Genomic DNA, 26952 nt, shown 5'->3' on the forward strand with positions numbered 1-26952 from the left:
GACACAGAATCTGAAGCAGGCTCCAGACTCTGAGCTGTCAGCACAGAGCCCAGCATGGGGCTCGAACTCACAGACCGTGAGATCATGACCTGAGCCGAAGGCGGAGGCTTAACCGACTGAGCCACCCAGATGCCCTGTGACTTTTTAATTTTAATGTATATCATTTCTCAGGTCTTCCTTAATGGATAGTGCTTTTGTGTATCCTATTTAAAAAATCTACATGCTCTGAGTCATGAAACTATTCTTCTGTATCGCTTATTGACCACTGTTTTTCTGCATCTGGCATCACTTTTTATTATTTGGATTTCTTGTATATGAGGGAATAGCTAACTAGAGCTAACAATGACGACAATAACAATATTATGTGATATCAGCGGCCATCTTTTACTGAGCCCTTCTTGTATGCCACCATCTTGGAAAGTGTTTTATAATGTGAGTCACATATAATTCTTAAAAATTTTTTTTTAAAATGTAAGTATAGTTGATATATCATAGTTTTAGGTGCCACCATGGTTATTCAGCAGTTCCATACATTAGGCAGTGATTGTCTCCATCAGCATAGTTCCCATCTGTGACCCTACAACATCATTGCAGTATGATTGGCCGTATTTCCTATCCTGTACTTTCCATCTCCATGGCTTATTTATTTTATAAATGGAAGTTTATACCTCTTCATCTCCTTCACCTGTTTTGCCCATTCCCCTTCCTCCACCCCCCAGGCAACCACCAGTTTGTTCTCGGTATTTATGAGTCTGTTTCTGCTTTTGTTTGTTCGTTTGTTTTATGTTTTTCAGTTCCACATGAAAGCAAAATCATAAGTCACATTTAATTCATACAGCAATCAGTGAGTTGGATGGTATATCCATATTTTAGCCAATTAATGTGGACTGTGTCTCCCATTTGGTGAAGCTGAGGCTTTTATAAAGGCTAATAATTAGACGCCAAGTGACACAGTCACTGAGTGTTGGCTGGCTTCAAACCAAGCCCCTCTTTCTCTAAAATCTTTTACTGTCTAAGCATACTATTTATCTTATTTCTATTACTGTTTACCCTAAGAAGAACATGGGCAGGAATCACTGACCACAGTCAAAAGGGTCTGTTTCTCATTCTTAGAATTAAGCCATTCACTGGGGAATATTTCAATATTTCAGCCATTCTTGCCTCACTACGCAGTTTAGATGATAATCTAATCGGTTTCAGGATACTCATTTTACTTACACTCTGCTGATGTGAATTCCTCTTGAAAGGACCGTCTTGGCCATAAAATTGCTAGTACAATCTAAATATCCAATAGGTCACGTTGAATAAAATTCTTTTGTGGCAACATAGGACCTATTCATGAAAACCTCTGTGTCCTCTTGTGGTGGTGAAATTTTTAGGCTACTTACGTGGGATAGAGCACAAAATGAACCTTTTCAGAAGAAATTACTGCTGTTCAGGACCTATGAGGGCATTTTCTACCTTCTACTTGTTGTAATCCACATGACTCTAGAGGGGCTAGGTTTGAAAGAAACCTGTGTGTGTAAGGGGTGAGGTTAACACAAGGGAGATCAACCACGATTATGGAAATAATTTGTAGGTTATTCCAGCCCCGGGGCTCAATTCACTGTGCATGGTTTACAGAGCCAGTGTGCTGCTGATTTGATGCTGTTATTCAGATTTGCCCATGGTAAGGAGATTCATGCTACCGGCAAAAGCAAAAAAGGGGTTTTATGGGCAGGATGGGGGTGGGAATGGGCATGAATATTAGAGCCACTTGCGTAAAAGAGGTGCTATGCTGTCTGCAAAGGGAGGCTATAGTTCCTGCATTGAAACTGCTTTAGAGACTTCCCTCCAACTGGAAGGCAGAACCAGCATCTACCACGTACGAAGTACAGTTTCCTCTTGGGGCCTTCCTTTGTCCATTACCGCTGGGTGTTACATACAATTCCAAAAAGCTCCATGACTTTTATGGTAACATATCCTAATATTCGGTTTTTATTTCTACATCACATGTCTTAGGAACATAATTAGCAGGCCGGGTAAGAATGACTCCTGACTGGATGGAAAATCATATGCAATGATATATCTAAAGAAGTGTGGAGAATATCTCCGTGGGGGGACTGCCTTTCTATAGAAAGTTTTCGTATCATTTAGAAAGTCACTTGTGTGAGGGTATAGTATGCGTATGAAAAAGAGACTCGTGAACAAAAGAATAGTATTTACACCATTATGGTGAGTTGGGGATTGGGTGTAATAATCCAAGTCAGATGTCTTATAGATAGCAGATGCTCATTATTTTTAAAATAATTTTTTAAATAATATTTTTAAAATGCTCATTATTGTTTTGAGAGAGAGAGAGAGAGAGAGAACAAGAGGAGGAGGGGCAGAGAGAGAGGGAGAGAATCCCAAGCAGGTGGCTCTGCACTGGCAGTGCTGGGCTCGAACTCCTAAACCACGAGATCATGACCTGAGCTGAAATCAGGAGTTGGATGCCTAACGGACTGAGCCACCCAGATGCCCCCAGCAAATGCTCATTAAATGTTATAGTTGCATTTTAACAATAAAGAAAAAGTGACTAGATCCTTTTATTTCTGTTAAATAAGGATCTTGGGGCACCTGGGTTGCTCAGTCGGTTAAGCGTCCGACTTCAGCTCAGGTCACGATCTCGTGGTTCGTGAGTTCGAGCCCCGCGTCGGGCTCTGGGCTGATGGCTCAGAGCCTGGAGCCTGCTTCCGATTCTGTGTCTCCCTCTCTCTGCCCCTCCCCCGTTCATGCTCTATCTCTCTCTGTCTCAAAAATAAATAAAAACGTTAAAAAAAGTATTTAAATAAGGATCTTTACAGAAGTTGAGTGTGGCTTCCCTGGGAAGAGGGTAAGGCTTTGAGTTTTATTAGGGCTCTTGGGCTCTGGATGGTTATCCTGAAGTGCCACATCTGGTTCTATGTGGACTTGACAAAAGTCACTGGCATACATGTCCTGAACAAGGCCAGCCAGATTGAGGAAAATTCTGGAAGTCATCTTTTACAAAGAGGTGTGAAGTGGACTTGGTAGATACTCCTCCTTATAAATAGTTCTGGAACCCAACACCCTGTCTCCCTTGAGGTCAGTCCTGCGCAGCCTCCCTGCAGTTTGGTTCCTGCTTTTCCCATTTTCTTCCACAATGCTAGTGTCAGTTCCTTAATTTATTAGGAACCACACCTAACTGTTGGCTCATACTGAGCTTGTGGTGTATCAAACCCATAGAATCAACTCTTACAAGGTCTCTACCATCCTATTTTAATAGATGTTTCCAGAACTCTAAGTGTAGAAGTTAAATTGACTTCTTTGAGATTTTATGTTTGTGGTTTCTGTCCTTCTAATGAACTTGTCAAAATCATCCTGGATCCTAATTTGGTCTTCCCTCTAACTTCATGCTTTCTGCAGATAAGATAAACTGGATGTTTGGTCTTTGTTCTTTCTGCTGGTTTAAATGCTCCCTTAGTCTATAGCTAAGTCCTGTTTTCTCATCACTGTAGATCATCTCCCTGCCCCTAGCCAGTTTTCTAAAAAGTTTAGAAATATTTGCCTTTGGTTTTGACATGGATTAGTTGTGAAGAAGGGTGAACTCCTAAGATGTGTGGAGCCCCAGGCAAAATTTTTTATCTATATGGAGAATTTGACTCACCCCATATCAACTTTTCAAACCATTCTGGTGGCTCATCTCATGCAATCTAGTGAAAGAAATACCACATAGGCTATTGGGAACAACCACTAGGCATCGACTCATGTCCAAGAGCTCCTTAGCATACATACCTTATTGAACTCCCCAAAGGGAAGCAAGTGTACTGGGTGTGGAGGGTTCCTCCTGGACCCTGTCCTTTTCAGGCACCAGAAGGGGTATTTTCAAAATATGGGGCTCCATTTGCCTAGCTCTTAGGAGAGTATTGATGAAGAGTATAGATGTTGAAGTACAAAATGAATACACAGGGCAGTAAATGTTTACAGCACATGCCCTACTATTAGTGTGTTCAGACATTTCCTCACGTGTGTTAAAAGGACAGTGAATATAATTGTGGCTGAGCTAGATTTTAGTATATGATTTGTATACTATTATGTATTATCCAAATAATATATTACTGACACTATTCATCTTCCTTTTCTCATTATTTGAAATTCGTATAAAGTCAATATGAGCACATAGTTTTAAAGAATTTAATTAACCTTAAAAGAAAAATTAAGGGGTGCCTGGGTGGCTCAGTGGGTTAAGCGGCCGACTTTGGCTCAGATCATGATCTTGCAGTCCGTGAGTTCGAGCCCCGCGTTGGGCTCTGTGCTGATAGCTCAGAGCCTGGAGCCTGTTTCGGATTCTGTGTCTCCCTCTCTCTGACCCTCCCCTGTTCATGCTCTGTCTCTCCCTATCTCAAAAATAAATAAAACGTTAAAAAAAAATTAAAAAAAAAAAAAGAAAAATTAAGAGTGAAATTCTTATCCTTTTTTAACCTCTTCCCCTAGCCTTAGTCCCCCAAAGTAATTATGTTCAATTATTTTAGCTAGGTTTTCTTTTGTTTAGTTGTTCTTTTTCCCCTTGCATTTACCCTCATTTCTCATTAACATGCTTATAGTATTTTTAAATTAACTTTGGACATTAACTACTGACTTTCTGTGATGACAGATGAATATTTAGCTATATTATATATGAATTCTCCTTTCTTCATGTTCCTGTATAGTTATATGAACATTTAGGATTAAATCAATAGTCTCTGTTATACTGTTAGGGTGTTCCATGCTATGACCATATAAATAATATTAGCTGCTGGGCCAATTAGTATACTATCATTTGATTTCCTTTCTTGAACAACTTCTTGTTTGTTTTTTTTTTTTCCTGTAGTTAATGCCTGCCTCTTTTTTTCTGCTCCATTTATTTACTTTTACACTCACTTAGCAGTATTTTCTACATCTGTACTTTATTACCTAGTTGCTTAGTACTGTTTTGTTCCCTGGAGACCACCTATCCCAGGTCCTTTATTGTCCTGCTCCAATCTGTTTGCTCTCTAGGCCACAGGCATAATAGTACCTTGGATTTTCCTTCACCATCCTAGTTAGAATCTTGGATTGCAAGTTATCCTTTTTTCTCCTTTATTTTCATTAACGAACAAACCTGTAATAATTTCCTACAAAATGGTTCATATTTGAAAATGTCTTTATTCTACCTTTTACTTGAATAATCTTTGAGTAATTTGAAATTTTGGTTGGAAAATGTGCTTTGTTCACTTATTATCATTTCTGAATAATTTGTGTGTGCTTTATTTTCTCTTTTGAAGCTTTAGAATAATTTTCTATCACGAGGGTTATGATTTCTCAAAGAGATTTTAATTTTAGTTATCTTTTTTTTATTACTAAAAGCTTTCCCTCTCTCTCTTCCTTTCCTTTTCTCTCTCCTTCCCTTCTCCCTCCTACTTTTCCTTCCTTCCCCTTTCTCCCAGTCTCTTCCTCCCTCCCTCCCTTTCTTGTTCTCTCTCCCTCTCCTTCCTTCCCTCCTACCCTTCCTCCTTCTTTCCTTTTTCTCCTCTCCCTCTGTCCTTCTCTCCTTTTCTCCCTTTGTCTTCCTCCCTCCTTTCTACCTTATCACCCCTTTTTCAGTGTAACCTGTGCATTTGTTTATTGTTTATAGCTTTAGATTCTTTTGTGTCTCCATCTTTGGGGATGTTACTGAATATTCAGGAAATGTGGCTGCAGGCTTTGTTTCTCTTTTTTTCATGATGTATTTTCTTCTGTGTGCTCTAGTCTCTGCCTTTCATGCTGGAGGCTTTCATCAAATGGCGATTCTTCATTATCTGATCATATTTAAATGTGAAATATCAAAAAAGTGCTTGGATATTGTTTGTGCCATCCACTGGGGGCTTTTATAGCATGAACAGATGGTAAAACCTTTTTGTTGAGGGTGTCCATTTGACAGTATTTGTTGGCCTTTTCTCTGGGGCTACTCAGCTTTGCCAGAGATGCATCCTGCCCTTGCCATTTAAGTGGGCAGGCTTCCATTTATTCCCCTGTTTGGAGCAAAAGGTTCCTCCTCCTTTTGTGCCTGTCTTCCTAGAGTTTGGAGCCTCTCTTCCCCAAAGAATTTTCCTTGGGTGGGTGAGGGGGTAGAGAGGTGAGGGAATAGGGAGGTAGGGAGGGAAGAGTGCCCAGTTTATGACTTTTTCCAGTGGATGAGGCAAGCCCCATATTGTTCTCTTTACACGTGTTAAAAATGATAGCTTACTGGGGCACCTGGCTGGCCTAGTCAGTAGAGCATGCGACTCTTGCTCTTAGGGTTGTGAGTTCAAGCCCCACTTTGGGTGTAGAGATTACATAAGGAAATTTTAAAAAGTGATAGCTTACTTAAGCCTTGTATAAGTAGAATTCTAGAATATGTTAAAGAGAGAAATAATGAAAGAAAAGACTTTCAAGAATTCATACAGGAACTTCATTCCCAACTAACCTTTTAAAAACACATAACTTTATTCCCTTTTGTTGTTGTTGTTCTTTTTAGATGGAAAAAAGAAGTTCAATCTACTTTCCAATTATTCCTGTGCTCCTATAAACTCAAATTATCTGAAATTTTAGTTTCCTAGATCTGGCATATATTCCCTAGTATTTCTCTCGTTTAAAATGAATTTCCCTTTTCCTGCCATTCACGTAAACCATTGATTATCTGAAATCACTGAGTACCCTCCATTCGGTTGGATAATTGAAGCTAGATCTATTTAAATACATAATGAATACATAAAGTGCATCTTAACTCTGCACTCAAAGAGGCTCTTAGGCAAAATGCATTTCTTTTTTCTGATTATATCCCTCCGTTGGCAAGAACTTTGTGTATTCCCTTCACTGAACTTTATACAGTTTTCATATCATCTCTAGAAGACAGAGGAAGAATCATAAAATTCCGTCTTGCTACCTGTCTGCTGCTGTTTGTTTAATTGAAGCTGATGACCGTGGAAGAAGTCAAGAGGATTCCACCATAGGGAGGGGGGTGTCTCTCCTTCCTGCCCTTTTAACCACTGGATTCTGACAGCCCTTTAGTAGACCCGATGTCCCTAATTAAACTTGCCTGCTTCAGCAAGGTAATGCAAAGGTAGCGGCTCTGAAAAGCTTTCTCTAGCATGTCAGAATTTAAATCCTGGGGAGTCCACACTGGGAAACAGTCTATCAAGTTGGTGATCTGCTGTGAGCAGCTCTGGATTGTTAAGCCTATAAACTGCCACGAACTGTCCAGAGTTTTGTCTACTTAACTCGCTGTTGACAGCAGTCAGGTGGACTTAGCCCACCCTCTCTGTGTATGCCCCTGGGAACGGACAAGCCCTTTCAGAAAGCTCATTTAGTGAATTGCGCTTCTTAGAAATAGATGTGGCTTAATGATAGAGAAAGGCCGAGACTGCTGCGTTGTTTATACAGGGCAGCAGGAGCAAAAGTTCTCTCTAATGGCACTGCCTTCAGCCACCGACAGGTTTCAGAGAAGCTTGGAGGCTTGAGGCATGCCGAATGGTTAGAACGAATGACGGGTAAATTTTTCAGGAAGCGGTGATCAGACTTTTCTGTGTATTCTTCTCTAGGTTATGGGGTTTGGTGCTTTTGTCTGTTCCTTAAAATTTTAGTTGTGGTAAAGTATACATGACATACCGTCTTACCTGTTCTTAAACGTACAGATCAGTGGCGTTAAGTACGTTCGCATCTTTGTACACCCGTCACCACTGTCCGTCTCCAGGACTCTCCTCGTCTTGCAAACCCGAAACTCCGAACGCTAACGCTCATTAGTCCCACCTTCCCCTGGCCCCTGGCAATCACCATCTTTCTTTATTTTAAATAAGTAAATTTCGGGATAGCTGGTCTACCCAAAGTAAATAAACATCTTTCAAAGGATGTTTAGCTTCATTGACTAGTATCAGTTTCCTTTCTTTCCACTTCTTTTTTTTTTAAGATTTTATTTTATTTTTTATTAAAAACATTTTTTTTTAATGTTTATTTTATTTTTGAGAAAGCAGGGGAGGGGCAGAGAAAGACACACACACACACACACACACACACACACACACACACACACACAGAATCCGAAGCAGGCTCCAGGCTGTGAGCTGTCAGCACAGAGCCCAATGTGGGCTTGAACCCACGAACTGTGAGATCATGACCTGAGCTGAAATTGAGTGCTTAACCGCCTGCGACACCCAGGCACCCCCTTTAAGATTTTATTTTTAAGTAACCTTTGCACCTGTCGTGGGGCTCAAACTTACAACCCTGAGATTAAGAGTCACACAGTCTACCGACTGAGCCAGCCAGGTGATTTCTTTCCACTCCTTAACTGGGGTGTAAACATAAACTCTAAGGCATCAGATTGGAGTATGTGCTGCCCTTGGCTGAGTTTGGCAGAGACCCTCAAAGGTGGAGGGAAGAAGGGGCCTGGGACCCTGCTTCCATTAAGTAAAGAGAGGAAAAGGCTGTTGTTCTATAAAACCTATCAGATTATGGCTCTTCTTGGAGGTTAAAAGTGTGTTCTATAGACTCTTCTAAAAACATTTCTTTACAAGGGTTTTTGAGCATAGCTAGTGCATCATCAGTCACGGTGGTTAGGTTATGCTCTAGAAAGGAGCAACCCTCATACCCCCATGGCTTACCACACCTCTTCATTGTCTGATGGGCATTGGCTATGAAGCTGTATTTGTCCTGGACTTTCAGGGACCCAGGCTGACAGACGCTTCATCTTGACACATGCTTCCATGACTGTAAGCCAAGGGACAAGAATGGGGGCACATCAGGCTTTTGTTTTGTAATGACACACGCCGCTTCTCCTCAAATGCATTGGCCAAAAAAACAAAAAACAAAAAAAAAAAACAAAACCAAGTGACATGGCCACACCGAACTTTAAAGGGAGCAGGAGAGTTCTATCCCCCTACATCCTTAGGAGGGGCTCCAAATATTATAGGTATAGCACTAATGACACTGTAAAGCCCAGGCTTTGGGGTAATTGCTGAGAACTAGGGGTTCAGGGGCAGTGTAGCATATTTAATAAAATGTTTTTTTGAGCACAAAATTGGTAGAGATCGAGGTTTATAATAAGTTACTGTGTTATCCCTCATTCTTCTGAGCTTTGGTTTCTCCATTCATAAAATTGCCCTGGGCCCCTTCTAGAGGCATATTTTTGTTTAAAATTTAAGTTTGTGGGGCGCCTGGGTGGCTCAGTCGGTTGGGCGTCCGACTTTGGCTCAGGTCATGATCTCACGGTCCGTGAGTTCGAGCCCCGCGTCGGGCTCTGGGCTGCCCGCTCAGAGCCTGGAGCCTGTTTCAGATTCTGTGTCTCCCTCTCTCTCTGACTCTCCCCCGTTCATGCTCTGTCTCTCTCTGTCTCAAAAATAAATAAACGTTAAAAAAAAATTAAAAAAAAAATAAAATTTAAGTTTGTAACTTAAAAAGCAGAGCCTGTATCAGGGAATTTCAGCTCTTTCCATCAATTCTTCACATCTTATGTCAGACTTGTAGGGATTTCCTTTTCTTTGTGCCTTGGGGCGGGAGGAGTTTGGGCGTGGAGGGTTCTAATGGAGGCAGAGGTGGGCGAGGGGCAGCTGGCGGTGGCAGGGGTGGGTGGATGCTGACCTCGCTCTAAGCATCCACATACCTGGTATTTTTACAGGAGACACGGTCTCTCCTCCTCAGTAGCACATGCCGCCTCTGCACGGATTGCATCTGAAACGCTCCCAACAGTGTCCCTTTGTAATAGGTGAAAACACCATCTTTCCTAAAGTCTATAAAAGCTCCTTGTTTCCACTGAGCTGCATGTACCAAGGAGAAAGCATGTTTCAGCTCAAGCTATTTTTATCAGATACTGCCTGACACCGTGGACGACAGAGACGTAGCCCCGCGAAAGGGTCACGCTGTTTGGGACTTCCATTGCAAAATTATAGTGGACACCTTTTAAAGAAAAATGGAATCTGAAATATATTATTTTGGGGGATAGCTACAGAGAAATTAGATGTAAATTTAGGGTAATATATCTTAGTGTTTTTTTTAAAAAAACTTTCCCTTAAAGTAGAATATCTACACAGAAAAGTACACCTTTTGATGGTGTTTGATTAGCTTGTACACCCACGTCACATATGCACATAACCAGCACCCGGACCGAGAAGCTGAACTTGGCCGGCACCGCAGAGCCCCCCGCCCCCCCTGGCTTGTGGGTTCTTCCATTTGCTCTCCACCCTCCCCCCAACACCTACCAAAGAGCTACTCTTCTGACTTCTCGCATTGCTTTTGCCCATTTTTGTACTTTATATAAATAGAATCCTAGTCTATATTCTTGCACGTCGGGCTTCTTGTCCTCAGTGTGTGAAATTTATTCAGGTTGTAGTCTTTCATTCTCATTGCTGTATGGTATTTCATTGTGCGATTATACCACACTCATTTCTCCATTCTGCTGTTGACGGGTGTTTGGATAGTTTCCAGTTTGGCCCACTGCAAATTATGCTGCTATAAACATTTCGGCACCTATGTTCTGGTGAGCATATGAATGCATTTTTGTTGAGCATGTACCCAGGAGTGCATTTTTGGGGTTGCAAGGCATGCATATATTCACCTTTTTTTAGGTAGCTTCAAAGAGCTTTCCGAAGCACGTAGACCAGTTACTTCTCCAGCCAGCAGCCAGCATGCGTCGTAATTCTGGTTGCTCCGTATCTTTGCCATCACTTGGTATTTTCTTCCTGGAAGCTTTCCTTTTAGGAAAGAATCCTTACGAGATTCTTTTTCCATCTGAGCTGATACCTTCCCTAATAAATACATTTAAAAAAAAAGAAAGAGAAAAAATAACTCCACTTTTTAGTAAAGAAACGTACTGATGCTGTGGCACAGAGAGACTCCGAGGTCAAACGCTGTACCTTGTACTAGGCGGGAGCAAGCGTGGGGCATTTATCTTATGTGGGAGGACCCGGAACTCTGAATTTTTCTTGAGTTACTTTATTTTTTATTTATTTATTTAAAAAAAATTTTTTTAATGTTTATTTCTGAGACAGAGCATGAGTGGGGGAGGGTCAGAGACAGAGGGAGACACAGAATCCGAAACAGGCTCCAGGCTCTGAGCGGTCAGCACAGAGCCCGACGTGGGGCTCGAACTCACAGACTGCGAGATCATGACCTGAGCCAAAGTCGGACGCTCAACCGACTGAGCCACCCAGGCGCCCCTCTTGAGTTACTTTAGAGTGATCTACCAAGATAAAATGTAAGACAGTGACTTTCTAAGAGGAGATACACATTAAAAATTTGAAGCAAAGTTATTTAAGCCTTAAAAATGAGTCTCCTATACAGACACGGGCACCCTCCCCACCCCCGCCAAGAAGTATTTACCTCTGATTTCCAGTGTTGCTATCTCCTCTTCTCCCACTCAGTTTTCACAAAATGATTCCATTTGCTTCCCTCTGCTGTTTTTTCATGAGGATGTCTAGCTTATGGAAATCTTCTTTAGACAGAGGCACATGTTTTGTTATAAATGTAACAACGGCCACATTGTTTACATTTGTCCAGTGTGTCGGGGCTCTATTGCTGATGCCATTTGTAACATTTGTTGTCATTTTCTTTGTGGAATACAAAACTGATGGAATTCAGAAATAATGTAGACACCTGGGGTGGTCTTTGGTTGTCGGTACAGAGTAATAGGCGGATGGGGACCTGCTGGTGGAATTTTGTTTGCAGACTTTCGCTCAGATGAGTTTGGAAACTAAGAAGACGCATCAGAGAGAGAGGAAAAAAAATGAGTGTTTTGTGTGTGAAAATGATGTTGGCTGTTACTTTAGTATTGAAGTGGCTGAATAGACCTTTTCTTCAGTGATCTAATTTCTGAGTGTTTGTTAAACCTCTCTGGGCTTAAGGGGATACCCAGAACATTCTAGCGTGTCCTTACTTATAAATACTCAATTGACTGGGTTCCTAAAGTCTTAGCGATCGTGTGTTTCTGCAGATGAACTGTCTCCCCCAAGCTGTGTTTTGACTTTTGCCTTTCAGAGCACCTCGAGTCACTTGGAGGTTGCTTGTGTGTTTTTGGGGGTTACCATTTTCTTTAAAGTGACCTGGCCATTCTTCACTGCCAGGTGGCCCCTCTTCCTGGGTACTCCCGTGTGTCTCCAAACATAATACTGGTCTGGCTGCCTTGAACTTCTTCCACAACCCTAGTTGTGTCATTGCTGCTTGACTCTGGCATAGGGCCTTGGGATTTGGGTCACAGCAGTTCACTGGGGGCAGGGCTGTTGTGCCTTCCTTGGCCAGTAACATCCCTTGGCCTCATTACCACTTTGGAACCACACATCCCTCTCTGGAAACTGACCTTTTCTTCGTAGCAACCCTGTTAACTAGAAACTAAGCTCTCTGTGTAGGATTATCACATATACAGGCGTCTTAATTTGGACTGCTATAACAAACGGATAAATAAATAAACAGGTGGCTTATAAACGACAGACGTTTATTTCTCACATTCTGGAGGCTGGAAGTCCAAGTTCAGGGTGGCAGCATGGGAGGGGCAGGCCGGCTCCCTGATTCGTAAACGCTGTCTTCTCGCTGGGTCCTCACTCGGCAGAAGGGGACTAGTTAGCTCTCTGGCCTTTTTTTTTTTTTTTTTTTTTTTTAAATTTTTTTTTTAATGTTTATTTATTTTTGAAACAGAGAGAGACACAGCATGAGTGGTGAAGGGGCAGAGAGAGAGGGGGAGACACAGAATCCCAAGCAGGCTTCAGGCTCTGAGCTGTCAGCACAGAGCCCGACTCGGGGCTCGAACTCACGGACCGTGAGATCATGACCTGAGCCGAAGTCGGATGCTTAACCGACTGAGCCACCCAGGCACCCCTCTCTGGCCTTTTTATAAGAGCACTAATCCCCTGCATGAAGACCCCGCCCTCATGACCTAATCCTCTCCCCGAGGCCTCGTCCTCTAACACCACTCTGGGGGTGAGAATTTCAACCTTTGCATTTGGGGGAGATGCACACGTTCATTCCATCACAACGAGTGAGTTCAGGGAGTACACAGAGTGAGCAGACACGGAGGAGGCCTCCTTCCAGACAGCTTTTCGGGGCTGGGGGTGGGTGCAGCGTCTGGCCCAAGACCGGCTTATGTACTGTCTGCAGGAGGAGGTCAGGAACGTTAGCCTTACTCATGAGGTGTCCAGACCCGTCACCTTGACTCCGTGCCATTGCTTCTCTGAAAACGCCCCTGGTCCACTGCCGATAACCTAAGAGGCGGCTGTTTCTTCTTGCCCCCCCCCCCCCGCCCCCCTACAGACCACCAGCCAGACGGAGCTGGAAAACTGGATCACCGCCATCCACTCTGCCTGCGCGGCTGCCGTGGCGAGACATCACCACAAAGAGGACACGCTCCGGCTCCTGAAGTCCGAGATCAAAAAACTGGAACAGAAGATTGATATGGATGAGAAGATGAAGAAAATGGGTGAAATGCAGCTGTCTTCAGTCACCGATTCGAAGAAGAAGAAGACTATATTAGATCAGGTAATCGTCCTTCCGTGTTTCGACTTGGGCGGGATCGTTATGGGTCTTTTAAGTGCCTCCACGTCTTGGCATCACGGAGCATCATCGCTTATCTTGTCAGCCTGTCATCCGGGCTGCTGAATTCTTTATTGTGACTGTCAGCGTTCCTCACCCGTCGTTCGCAGCCGATTGTTACGAGCTGAAGGGAACAATATTACATCGAACGGGAGACAGAAATCTAATAGAGGAGCCTGCCCCCGCTCCCACCACCACTGCTGTGCTATTCTGGGGCATCTCTGTCATCGCCACGTCTGCTGGTTTTCCTTCCCCACCTTGTCCGGTTCACGGGTGAGCTCCGCTGTGGGGAGATGCAAATTTAGGCAATTTCGGCAAGGTGGAGTGTGTTTGAAAAAGCGTGTGGGTAGCTGCAGAATAGGATCATAAGTAAGTATATTTCATGCTAAGAAAAGAAAGCCGTCACGAGGTAACAGGAAGGTTGTGCCTTCTACTCAATTGTTTCAAAGTCCGCGATGAGCCATCTAGTCGTGCTTTGAAACGTTGTCTTAATGGTTAGGAAATCATCGTGGGAATCAGTGAGTTTCAGGAATGGAACAGTGGATGGCGTGGGCCAGCAGCTGGTTTCCCGTGGTTTCTCTCCCTCTGTTACCTGGCGCTGTCTTTGTTTTCATTGAGGCAAAATTCACGTAGCAAGCGATTAACCATGTTAAGGTGTACAATCCAGTTGCATGTCATACGTCCACAGTATTGAGCAGCCACAACCTGTGTCTAGTTCCCAGACGTTGTCATTCACCCCAGAAGGAAACTCCATACCTGTTAAATTGCTCCCCTGTGCTCCTGGCATGCTGCCTCTACAGATTCCCCAATTTCGGATGTTCTTGTACAAGTGGAATTACACAACATGTGACCTTTTGCGTCTGAATTCCTTCACTTCACGTCATGCTTTGGGATGGACCCACATCGTAGTGTACATCAGTCAGTTCTTCATTCCCTTTTACGGCTATGATTCATTGCCCACACTCACCACAGTTTGCTTATCCGTTTGTCCGTTGATGGGCCATGTTGGCTGTTTCCACTTTTTGGCCGCTGTGAACAGTGCTGCGAACATGCATAAGTCACAGTAAAAAGTAGACATCGGCCATTAACCACTGTCCACGTCATCGTTAACATCACTGAGCCTTGGCTATATATACCAGATCCTGTGCCAAGCTTATTCTTGCATTATCTCATCTAAATATCACTTCAGTCTTAGGAAGTAGGTATCGTTTTGCCACTCTGAAAAGCGAGGAAATATCTTGGACGTACTCTGTGGTTGGAAATTTATTCCAGAGCCTGGGTCTTCACCTTCTAGTGTTTTCTGCCTCCCACCGTGGACCATGTGCCACTCCCCTGTTCCCAAAAGCTGTTGGGCTCTGATCTTTAATTCACCTCCCTTTTCTTTTTCTCTTTGTCTTCCTATGAAAGGTCATCTCCTGGTAAGTCCTATAATTCTCCAGTGGTAAAAACCCTGCAGATTTTACTTCCCTTGGGTTTGTGGCCCAGAGCTTGGAGCTGATGGCCTAGAAAGCCCAGAAACATGACATTGTAACCAGAGGACACAGAGCAGCTAACATATACTTTCTGTTTACCAGACCGAATTTATGACTGTGGGTCTTTGTGAAAAAAACGTGTAAGCTACGAAAACAGTGATACTTGAGATGCTGTTCCCTAAGAAATTCGGGGTACCTGTGGTTTACCCCTTAGGATTAAAATCAATACCTTGACAACGTGTGGTTTTGTAACATTTGTGTGGGATGAAGCTGTTAACACTTGTTTTCCCTTTTCCTCGCCTTTCCTTTTTCCATATTTTCACCACCGTAGATCTTCGTTTGGGAGCAGAATCTCGAGCAGTTCCAAATGGACCTATTTCGTTACCGCTGTTACTTAGCTAGCCTCCAAGGTGGGGAACTGCCAAACCCCAAAAGGCTACTTGCTTTTGCAAGCCGACCAACGAAAGTGGCAATGGGCCGCCTTGGAATCTTCTCTGTATCATCCTTCCATGCCCTGGTGAGTCGAAGCCGGTGTGTTTTTAAGAAATATTTCTCTTTACTATTAATCCTGAGCAGGACTTGACAGGAGCCGCTGAAGTGTTTTTCTAGTTCACTGCTGGGTGTGGATTTCTGACATGTCCTCTGCGGTGGGTACAGATCTTCATTTGAGTCTGTTCTGAAATGTATTCCTTAAGCCTCTCTTGATGGGGCCTAAATTATTGTGCAAAGATAATAGGAAAGGTATTATCTTAAGAGATCTCTGCATGTAGTGTTTGTTCGTAACTGATGTCCTCTTTAGGCAGTGTTCTGGTTTTAATCCAAATACAGTTTTTTTTTTATATTAACCTTATGGAAATGTTAAGCAGAGAGCTCTCTCATACAGAAATGCATTTTCTCTCTCTCTCTCTCTCTTTCTCTCTCTCTCTCTTTCTCACACACACACACACACACCCCATATATTGAACACAGATCTCTTTGGTGATCTTCCTTTCATTTTATTTTTAAATACTGTAATTTCAGAAATCAGTTCTTTACAGTCATAAATGTACCTGCTGCATTTGAGGAAAGTAAAGATCTTCCATGATTTTCCAGCCCAACATATGTATTTGCTTGGGAAGGAGAATTTGCATCTGACCTCCGGAACGGCAGATTGCATCGTTGTGTTGTGTGTTTGCAATCTGTAATTTTATGTACTTGCTAAATTGCGAACAGCTTTATGTACGTTTGGCTCCTTTCTTCTCAAAAATTGCTATTGCGAGTAACATGGTTTCAGCCCATCCAAGTCAACACCCACTTAAAATGTACTGCACCTTAGCACATTTGCTGTGGAATTAAATGTTAAGTCTCAGGTTCCAGAAACTGCTTTGGAAAACCTTAGCTCTGCTGGGCTTGGCTTGCCTCCCCTCGTCAGCTGTACCCTTCAATTGAATTCAGAGCTGCAATTCAGTCAAAGGCGTTTGTATTCTTTATAAATAGATTAGCGTCATCATTCAGATAATTAGGGGTAGATTTACATTTTTAAAGAAGTCTTAAACCAATTTCTGGACTTATAAAACTGCCATCCTGATTTGTTCTGCTAATTACAACTCAGCTCTTGGTCTTTCTTGGTCTCCCTTGGTTTTTCTTGGTCTCCCACCTCTTCATATGGCTGTTAAGTGCTTTTTTTTTTTTTCTTAGTAATGGGTCAGTGTGCTGTGATGAATAAGTCTTCCAAATGTTTTTCAGTTTGAGGCTCTAGGACTGTTTCTCTGAGACCCAGACACCAATTTGTAACTTGACCAAATCTCAGTTTGTGTATTCTGCAATAAATAAATAAATAAATAAATAATAAAAATTCTTGTCTACTGCATGGTAAGAATGTTGTAGATTGAAGTGGCATTTTTGTAAGAGAGCTCATGCCTCCAATGATGCAGAGTCCGTATTAATTCTAAACCCCAAGCATCCAAATGACTTTTTCCTGTTACTGGGCCTGATAGATTTGGGAGAGAATAAGTTTGCTATCTATCTAAAACTTCTTTGCCTTAATTTTCTTCAAAGCCATTGGAGCTAACTTTATTATTATCCTTCCATAACTTATCTTCAGACCTTCTAATTGCCTCTATCTCAATATCTGTGATTTGTGTGTACTTTTATTTGGATGGGCAGACTGTTAAAATCTGGCCAGCTGAAGATAGGGATGGGAGGGTTAGTAATTTAGGCATTTTGGTCAGTGACTTTAAAGAAGAATATTTATTTATTTATTTAGGTTTATTTATTTTTGAGAGAGACAGGGCAAGCAGGGGAGGTGCCGAGAGAGAGGGAGACAGAGGATCCAAAGAGGGCTCTGCACTGACTGCAGAGAGAGCCCGACACGGGGCTCGAACTCACGGACTGTGAGATCATGACCTGAGCCAAGGTCGGACTCTTAACCGACTGAGCCACCCAGGCGCCCCTTAAGAAGCATATTTAAGTCCTTATGTGCAGCTTCCTTTTCCTTACCTCCCACCGTCCTCAGCTGCAGTGTGAGTCTGGGTGTCTATATGCCTGTGTGTCCTCACAAACTTCTCTTTTCCACGAGGGGTTTCACTTCACACAGAACAAGTTCAGCAGGCCGGTTAGGTGTCTGCCCCTGTTTGTTCCAGTTCCTGCAGGAGATCCCAGGAAGGGAATTTTACAGTCTGATTTATTAGATACTTATTTTTTCCTCTACTCGTTGTCATTTGACCCCAGAGAGGTCCCCCCCCCCAACCCCCCATTGAAACATGTTTCAATTTAGCCTTTGTCCAGACTTATTTTTTTTCTTCTTTTAAGTGAGGGGCAAGGGAGGAGGAGGTGTGAGGGCAGGCGGGCTGGGGGTGGGCGGGGAGATTTGGGCTACAATTTAAGCCCCATTCACCAGGAGGGCTTCCCATAATGCTCAGTGATTTGCAGTAATTAACTGAAGGGTCCCCGCTGTACTCTTTGAAAGAAGGTTATCATTGTTCTTGTTTGCACAGATGAGCAGAATGATAGAGTAATCAGGTTCTGGCCACAAAGGGAGGCATTGTCTGGGCAAAGATCATTGAGAAACTCTTGAGCTCTTGTCTGCTAGTTCTTTTGCCAGCTTTTTTTCCCCCCCCTCTAAATCCCTTTGCTTATTTTGAGTCATTATTGTGTTGGGGGTAGCAGTTACTTTTGCAGTTTACAGGGCCCCCAGCAGTGCAGCATAGTTACTGTGAGAACCCCTAGTGAAGGGCCCATTTGTTAAACAGACTCAACCAACTGGTCAGCCGGTAACTGAGAACATTTACGTTGTGTAAGTTTCTCTGCTGGACTCTGTCTTTCTAAAATTGTAAAGAATTACTGTTGTGACCATGTTATATGTAGGATCTCTGCTTTTGCTTTTTTTTTTTTTTATGTTTACTTATTTTTGAGAGAGAGAGAGAGACTGAGACAGAGTAGGAGCAGGGGAGGGGGAGGGAGGGGGAGGGAGGGGGAGATACAGAATCCAAAGCGGGTTCCAGGCTCCTAGCCATTAGCATTGAGTCTAACGTGGGGCTCAAACTCATGAAACAAAACCATGACCAGAGCCAAAGTCGGCCACTTAACCAGTTGAGCCACCCAGGCTTCCCTCTGCTTTTGCTTTGTGATGTTGGTTTATGTATTTTATTCATTGAATCAGCAAATACATGTGAGGCCTGGCATATGTCATTTATTCTTCTTATGATTAGGGTTATAGCAGCAAACAACTCAGAGTTCTTTTCCTATTGGAGATTCTTATGGGGGGAGATGCATAATAAATCAGTAAGCAGTTAAATAGACAGGGTAGGTGCAGGTATTGATGTATGCTATGAAGGAAGTGAACAAGGTAATAATATATATATATATATATATATATATATATATATATATATACACACACACACAGAGTGATACAACAGCCATATATTTGTATATGACTGCCTGTATGTGTCTGTGTATCTAAGATAGATTTATCTATTTATAAGTAGATATACAAATATGAGACCGAATAGGCATTTTTGTTTCCTCTCAGACTTTTAACTTTCACATCACTTATTTAGTGGTTCCTAGCCTCATTTTGTGATGATAAGCTTATCTGATACTGAAATCGTCATGTGTGCATGTATGTATGTCAGCACATTATAATTTATTCCTTTTGCAGCTTTTGTTTACCTTTGACTCAGAAAGTGATGAAAATAGGGAAGAGAAAATGTGTATCTATTTAAAGTAAACACGTGTCTTTTGGTCTGTGATTTTGTCCCCCTCATCCCCTTGAGCACAATCTTAGTCTAGACCTTTTTCTCTAACGTGGTGTTGGATGCTGCGTTTTTACATGCCTCAAGCTCGGAAAATATAAGACCGCTTCCTCATCTTCCTATCTTCATTTGGGACCAAAATCTTCCCCCTCTAATACCTTTGCAGGGAAACTGTTCTGATTCCTGTTTTTAGTGTCTTTGCCAGTCTACTCATGGAGCGTCCAGGGTATTTACCCTGTCAGTGCTGAAAACCCCAGAGAGGCGTGCCTTCTAACCAACGTGCTGACAGCTGGGGGGCCCCTCTTGCTCCCCAACGGGGTTTCATCCCCCAGTCTGATGCCAGTTGGCACCCACCACACTGGGAGTTGCCCGTGTGGGAATCTGTGACAAGTAGGTTCCAAGACTCATCTCCAGCAACAAAGGACGGGTGGGGAGGTTTCATTTCAAGTCTGACTCGCTGTACCTCCTGGCACTCCCTTATTTGAAAGGAGAGCCTGTGGGTGGCCTATTGAGATTTCCTGGCAGAAGTTCCCTCAAGTTCCTGGGACTTTGCTTTTAACCTATGGATACACTGCAAGCACGAATGTTGGCCTGGGAAGGACTTTGTGGGATCCTCACAGAGATTCAGTGTCTACTTGAGCAGTTTGTATAGAAGCAGATTTGAACTTGGGATGTTCCTCTCTGAAATATTTGTCTGGGCTGTTGGCATCTTGCAAATATCTCAAAAGAGTGTAGCTCCTGCTCCCCACTGCTTTTTTTTTTTTTTTTTTTAAATAAAATAGAACTTTTATTCCCTTTTATCTAAACATGGGACATGTAAGGCTAATAAGGTGGCTTCACCATTTTCCCGGACTCGGGTCCCATCCATCTTCTTGTTCTAAAAACCGTGAAAAGGGTTCTGTCTGAATGTCCTAGAAGAGTTAACCCACAGACCTTCCTTTGTCAGGAAGGAGAGAAGTGAAAGATAATGGAGATCCCTCCCTCCTCTTAAGGACGGTTCCTGGAGATGACAAATAGCCCTTCTGCTTAGCTCCCATTGACTGGAAGTTAGTCACAGGCCCATGTCCTGCTACAAAGGAAAGTAAGTCAGCGTTGGGTAGTCATGTGCTCAGCTACATGTGGGGGTTTCTCTGACTGAGCTAGAGGGAGAATGATATAGGGGGACAACCATCACTTCCCTACGAAGGAAATTGTGTCGTTCTGAGAAAACGAAATAGAAGAATTGGTACACTTAGATTTCACGTGGAATCACAGGAACCAAGAGGTATTGTTTTCGCTATTTTTGCCGACACTCAGACACCATTCTTCTAGAATGCAGAAACAGCTCTAGAGCATTTAGGGAGAATCTCAAGATCGTATGGTTAGCTCAACTTGCTGCTAGAGTTCAATCCTGTGACCAGAAGGGCATTGAATTCTTGGAAACATTATATACGCATCCTATTGTTATTTTATATATTACTGTTTTCCTGATGGTTTCAGACAGTGGTTGAGTTTGCCAACCTTTCAATTATATTTGGACTCCATGAAGGGCCCTCAAAGTCCCAATATATGGGAGTCACAGATTAAATGCTTTGGTGATGGGCTGGCATGATGGAGGTATGGTTGGTCTTTTTTAAAATTTTTATGAATTTGAAGACGTAACTGGCTTTATTAAGTAATTCACGAACGGGCAGCATCCCTCTAGCAAGTAGAGGGATGCTCCCTGGGCGTGTAACTTAGTAGGGACCTTGAGGAAGAGGTGAGCGGTCCTGACGCATTTCTCTTGTCGATGCTGTTCCTCGACGACCTCAGGTGGCAGCACGCACTGGTGAGACCGGAGTGAGACGTCGTACTCAGGCCATGTCCAGATCCGCAAGCAAGCGAAGGAGCAGGTTTTCTTCCCTTTGGGGTCTGGACACTACCTCCAAAAAGAAGCAGGGACGCCCCAGCATCAACCAGGTGGGTTCCAGGGTGGGCGAAAGATCAGGCACAGATTGCTTCCATGGCCACCTCAACTTGGGATGCATGTGCATGTGTGGTGATTTATTGGTACTGGGTGGTATTTCGAATCAGCTCACTGACACAAAGACGTTGGTTGTACTAGACGCTTTTAATAGCTAATGTATACTCATGACTTTGAACTCTGCTATTAGTCTATCACCAAGCTCCAGTCTCCCACCTGCATCCTTTGCAAACCCTGGCTAATTACAGACCTCCTGAAAGTGCACAATTCATCCTGAGTCTTCGGAAAAAAGCGGGGCTTGTTGATGAAGCCGAGTGGGCACCTGAGCACAGGGTTTTTTAAGCTGCTTCTGGCGCTGGATCAAAGGTGGCCTCCAGGGAGGTCAGATTGTTCCTCTGCCATTAGCTTTTTGGGGTTGACATGAAATGGGGAGTTCCCTTGTCTTCCAGTATGAGAAATCAGGAGTCTGAGAGTCCTCACCACTGCCATGATGCCCTTCTACCCAGATGCTGGGGCTCGAAGGGGATCTCGGTACCTCACGAATGGCATCACCGAGAGGTGTACCACAGGGTCAGTCCTCTAGCCACATGCTGTGGCCTTGTCCTTTTTATCCCTTTTAGCCAAGACCGCCATCCTGCTAGAGTCACTTCTAGGAACTTCTCTCCATTGTCATTGTCATTCTTCTTTGGCTTTATGAAGCAAGTGGCTCCGGGACTGCTTGCTCGTGTTTTAGGGACTGAAGGAACATGGGTCTTGGTCTTTTCAGGAGAAGGAGAATGTTGGATTCATGGGTTATGGTGGCCGAAAAGTGAAGCACTGAGCATCTTGGAGGTCATGGCTAGGATTCCCAGTTTGACCTGTTCACTCTGTGCCCTTATGCAAAGTGAGAAGCCAATTGACTAATTTGATAAAAAGATCCCTCATTGTTTGTTCTGACAGTTCCAGCCATTAGCTTACACAAGAACTGAAATTTAGAAGAGACAGTCCTGAAAAGTGACGTCCTACGTTCCTAACTGACCACCACACTCACTGTTTAAACGTGGGTATTCTGTGTCGCTGATGGACGTTGCAGGAGACCAGATGAGCAGGTGATAAGTGAGCCTCAGACTGAGCATCCGTGCCGTTTGGTCTGTGGTCTTTGGAGAAGGCAGAGCATCAAGTCTGCTACCAGGTTTTGCTTCTGTGTAAACCTGAAGAAGAAACGGTGTGGAGGAAAGTCACTGTTTTATCAAAACTCACACAAGAGACTTGATGTCTCTGGACGAAACGTACGTACAGAAGGAAGACATTCGCCACTAGGATTTCTCCCCTCCCTTTGGCAGGTGGTGGTGGCGTTTTGTGTGAATCCTCCTGTGATGGCAGGTGACTCAGAGCACCCACTAAAGTACATGCCAGGACTTTGCAGTTGGGAACTGGGTTTGAACGTCTTTTCTGTCACAAGCCTTGGTTCATGCGGTGGTAACTTTATCAGCGCCAGCTTGTGTCAGAGTCCATGGCTGCTGAAATAGATGCCTCAAGTGAAATGAGGTCCAAGAGAATGTTTTAACGTCTTTCAAAAATCAAAGGACGATACCATTTCCTCGAAGCAATTCTTGTTCCTGTCTCTTAAAGTAAGGGGTATAAAAACTTCCTACTTAGCCATGAGCATACCAACAGAAATCTACTTGTTAATTCAGGGCTCTGAAATGGACACAAATGGTGTGTTTCTACCTATCTCATTTGCATCGTGAGAAAGGCTTTTTCTTAATCATGTGTATTATCCTGATAGTACCTGGCTGGTTTAGAGCCAGAATATAAAACTTTCTCTTGTCGACATGTTTAGATTTTGACTACTGAACAGAATTCATTTAATTTCAAAGAACAGACAAATTTCTGGTTTTTTTTTCTTTCTTTTTTTTTAATTAAGAAAGCCTTTTCTGGGATGTTACGGAAAGCACTATAAATGGATAGTCTCAGGTTCTGCTCAGCAGAGTATGAAAAGTAAGCTAGTTGTTGATGAATATCTGATTGTATATGTGAGGGAATTGTGGAAACTGTTCAATGTGAGCAAATCTAGTCCATTGCTTTTGCAAAAGCTTATTTTCTTTACAACAAAATGAATTATCCAGATCTAGAAGCCAACTTTTTCTTTTCTTCTTCTTTTTTCTTTTGAGTTTGTTAGAGTTATGGGAAGTGATCCAGATAGAGGATCATGTTTTTCCTGGTCTGCTACCATGAATTACGTTCCCTATTTATGGAGCTGATATAGCAGGATCTGGAGACTTCTGTCATGTGTTCCAAGAGCCACGCTCATTTTCCATCCCCCTTCCCATGCTTCATTTGCCCTCTTGCCGACAGGCCTTTTTAAGATGATACTTTTGTATATGCAGGTGTTCGGTGAGGGAAGTGATGCTGTAAAGAAATCTTTAGAGGGAATATTTGATGACACTGTTCCAGATGGCAAGGTAAAAATAAACCCATTCCTTTTCTAAAAGTACCGCGAATGTGTCAACATTACACAATGCATTGGTTTCTTGGGATCCTAAAATTAAGTGGACTGTATTAAATGCTGAAATGATCAAATCTTTAAAGTTACGTAACAGGTCGGTAAAAGGTGGAAAAGCATTTTATGCTTAAAACTTGGTAACAATAAGGACATTCTCCTGCCAACATAACATTTTCAATACTTATCATTTGGATGTATCATTTTCCATCTAGAATATAAGAGGAAATTTGGGTTCTGGGGAGCTGAATATCTATGTCGTTGCCAATTGCTTTTATCTACAACTTCCATTCCCAAGAGGTGAGTTCGTACTGCCCTCCCTCTCTGCCCACACATGCTGTGTTGTTCCCATTAATTCAAAGAACTGTTCTGATAGTATATTCTTTAAAAAAAAAAAAATGCTTTTGCCTCCTGAAGACAAGTATTCAATTAAAGATTCACAGACTTGTTCTAACCTTGTGCCTGGATTTAAAAGGGGTGGTCACACTGCTCTGATTGAAAGCCCATGAAGAATATTGATTTTTGTTTCCTCTGGGCTACTTTTTACAGCCTCTAATTTAAATGGACATCCCCAGCTTTAAAGACCCTAACAGTGATACCAGTAACCTCTTTGTTCAGGGGGTTCTGTTGTTGATAACGTGACCTTGGAATGATCCCCCGGTTCTTGGGCTCAGGATCAATATGACAGAGAGTTCAGCTCTCAGTTGCTGTGCAACCAAGCAAGGGCGGTCAGCGGTAGCACAGCCCGTGTTCGAGATGGAGCCTCTGAAACAGAGTGCAGTGGGGAGTTCTGGCCTTTGGAAGGGGTGAGGGGAGAGGAGTGGCCAGGGACAGGCCTGTTGTCACTTTTGTGCTCGAACTACTCCTGGATTATGTCCCTGTAGATACAAATGCAGCTGTCCTTGGAAAAAGCCATCCATGCCCCTTTCTCTGAAAAACTCTGTCTCTGATGAAATCTGATGAAATTAAATCACTGTACCTACGTGCAACACAAGCATTGTTTTTGATGTTAATGAAGCCATTTCTGAAGTTAGTTAACTCATCTTGCATACTGTTACTAGTCCCCTTTTAATGTTGGGATAGCCTCTCCAGGCAGACAGATCCTGGACCCCAGGCACAGAGCACACAGATCCTGGAACCTGCACATGTTTTTCCTTTGGATTTCTTTGCCCCTTTTGTTTGTCCATTTCTCTGAGATATTTCTTTATTCTTCTTCTTGGCTGGAGTGCCTTGATCTCAAACAGCAGTTTAGATGCAAAACTTGAGTTGATCCAGTGCTAAGGGGCACTTATTTAATATGGCACATGGGGACAATAAAAAGATTCCAATTATAGTTCATGGGATTTAGCCCAAGTTGATTGCTTTTTGCTTTTTGACAATCCCTTCCTTGGGGTTCAGTTTATCCGCAAAAGTGACATCATTCAAAGCCAGAGCTGAAATTGTCTTCTTGGTTGAATTTAGTTAGTAGCCTTTGCAAAAATATTTCCCCCATTCTCGGATTCATTCTTTTTTTGAATAGAAGCTATGACGTTACCACCTATCAGCCTTAGTTTGAAAAATTGTTTCTTGTAATTTCCTAATACCAGCCTTGTTCTTGGTAACCTATAGATTTGTATTTACTGATCAGTGGCCTGGTTATAAACCAATAATCAAGTCTTGTCTTAGTACATCTTGCCCATCAATATTGTTTTTACATTGCTGAAATCTGACATCTTTTTTTTTTTAAGTGTATTTATTTATGTTGAGAGAGAAGGGGAGGGGCAGAGAAAGAGAGAGAATTGCAAGCAGGCTTCACACTGTCAGCACAGAGCCTGATCCGGGCTCAAACCCATGAAGCAAGAGATCGTGACCGTGAGATCATGCACCAAAACCAAGAGTTGGGTGCTTAACCGACTGAGCCACCCAGGCTCCCCTAACATCATTCTTTATTTGCTTATTTCAAAGAAATTGGCCCCTATTTCATTGTTCTATGGAATGTTTTAGCTTCGCTTGCTTGGATTATCCCAGCTGCTGAATGAGTACATCTTTTCCCATCCTTATAAACATGACACTACTCCTTGACCCTCAGGCCGAGTAGTGGAAGAGGCTGGAGTGTGGCAATGGCCTAAAAAGGCCACACGGCTCATGCTTTGAGGTTCTCTGAACCTTGTCTGGGAAACGGAACTGTCTCCCTCCCAGAGCTGTGCTGGAGGTCAAGTGCAAGCACAGAAACAATGCTCCCTGTAAACGTGTAGTGCTAGAACATCATCTTTTCTTTAATAATTTCCTTGGGGCCTCATTGTTGCTTTTGAAACATATAACCCACATGGTAGATATTCTTGCTGTAGGAATTCCCTGTTTAAGGTGGATTTGTGGGGGAAATCCTAGCAAGAAAGCTGAGCTGAATGACTGATCCATTTCTTTCCTTCTTCCAAATTTCGGTACCCTCCCCCCCCACCCTTCCCCCCACTTACACAGTGCCCACCTGTGGATGCTGTGGACCGGGTGAAAGGTCTGCCTCGCATCTGAGAAATCTCTCCTTCCCCCATTAAAGCTCCTTTGTCAATAGTTTCCTCTCTGAACATCCCCCTCTGTCCCTCACCAGTGCTGCCATTTCCACTCTGGGCCATTTTCCTGGAGACAGTGAATCTCCGCGTACAATCCGGATAGCAAAGCCTGATGACTGCTGCCCGACTAACTTCATTTCTTATCGTAGAGGGAGAAAGAAATGGTCTTGCCCAGCGTCCACCAGCACAATCCCGACTGTGACATTTGGGTCCACGAGTATTTCACACCATCGTGGTTCTGTCTGCCAAATAATCAGCCAGCCCTGACGGTCGTCCGGCCCGGCGACACTGCCCGGGACACCCTGGAGCTGATCTGTAAGGTATGAAGGTATTCGGGGTTGCCTCCTTGAGAGGAGCAGAGTGGGCCAGAGGAATCATCTGTGGCACGCGTGAGGATTCAGAGACGTGTGAGGGAGGAAGGCGCTTCCAAGGGTACCTCCATTTCCTCTCACAGCTTTGATTTCCTCTGTGATCATATGCATACTAAGTGGAAGTGAATTCTTGGGCTTTGGGAGGGGAGGGATTCTTTTTTTAAATAGCTTCTTTCAATATGCATGTTTCATAGATTTGAAATAAGTGAATTATATGCTCATTGCAAAAATTTTAGAAAATTTGGGTGAAGAGCAAAGAAAATGAAGGCCACCCCTACAAGGTCTAGAAGTATCACCGTAAACATTCTGGCATTTGCCTAACTTGTTTTGTGCACGCGCGGGCACACACACACACACACACACACACACACACACACACA

At 43.1% G+C, this 26952-nt stretch overlaps 1 protein-coding gene across 8 annotated transcripts in view; it reads left to right on the forward strand.

Annotated features, from left to right (window-relative positions):
• The window catches only part of TIAM1 (TIAM Rac1 associated GEF 1), a 382305-nt gene that overhangs the window by 274199 nt on the left and 81154 nt on the right, over positions 1–26952 (forward strand). For 7 of the 8 annotated variants that reach the window (XM_042999074.1, XM_042999077.1, XM_015542057.2 and 4 more), the window contains 5 exons: positions 13246–13470; positions 15328–15513; positions 21023–21169; positions 23543–23617; positions 26351–26521. In XM_042999074.1, coding sequence (XP_042855008.1) covers positions 13246–13470; positions 15328–15513; positions 21023–21169; positions 23543–23617; positions 26351–26521 — 804 coding nt within the window. The remainder of the gene's footprint in view (positions 1–13245; positions 13471–15327; positions 15514–21022; positions 21170–23542; positions 23618–26350; positions 26522–26952) is intronic. The other variant, XM_042999078.1, reaches the window with a different exon arrangement.

Source organism: Panthera tigris, chromosome C2 (assembly GCF_018350195.1).
Source record: "Panthera tigris isolate Pti1 chromosome C2, P.tigris_Pti1_mat1.1, whole genome shotgun sequence".
In the NCBI taxonomy this organism is placed as follows: Eukaryota; Metazoa; Chordata; class Mammalia; order Carnivora; family Felidae; genus Panthera; species Panthera tigris.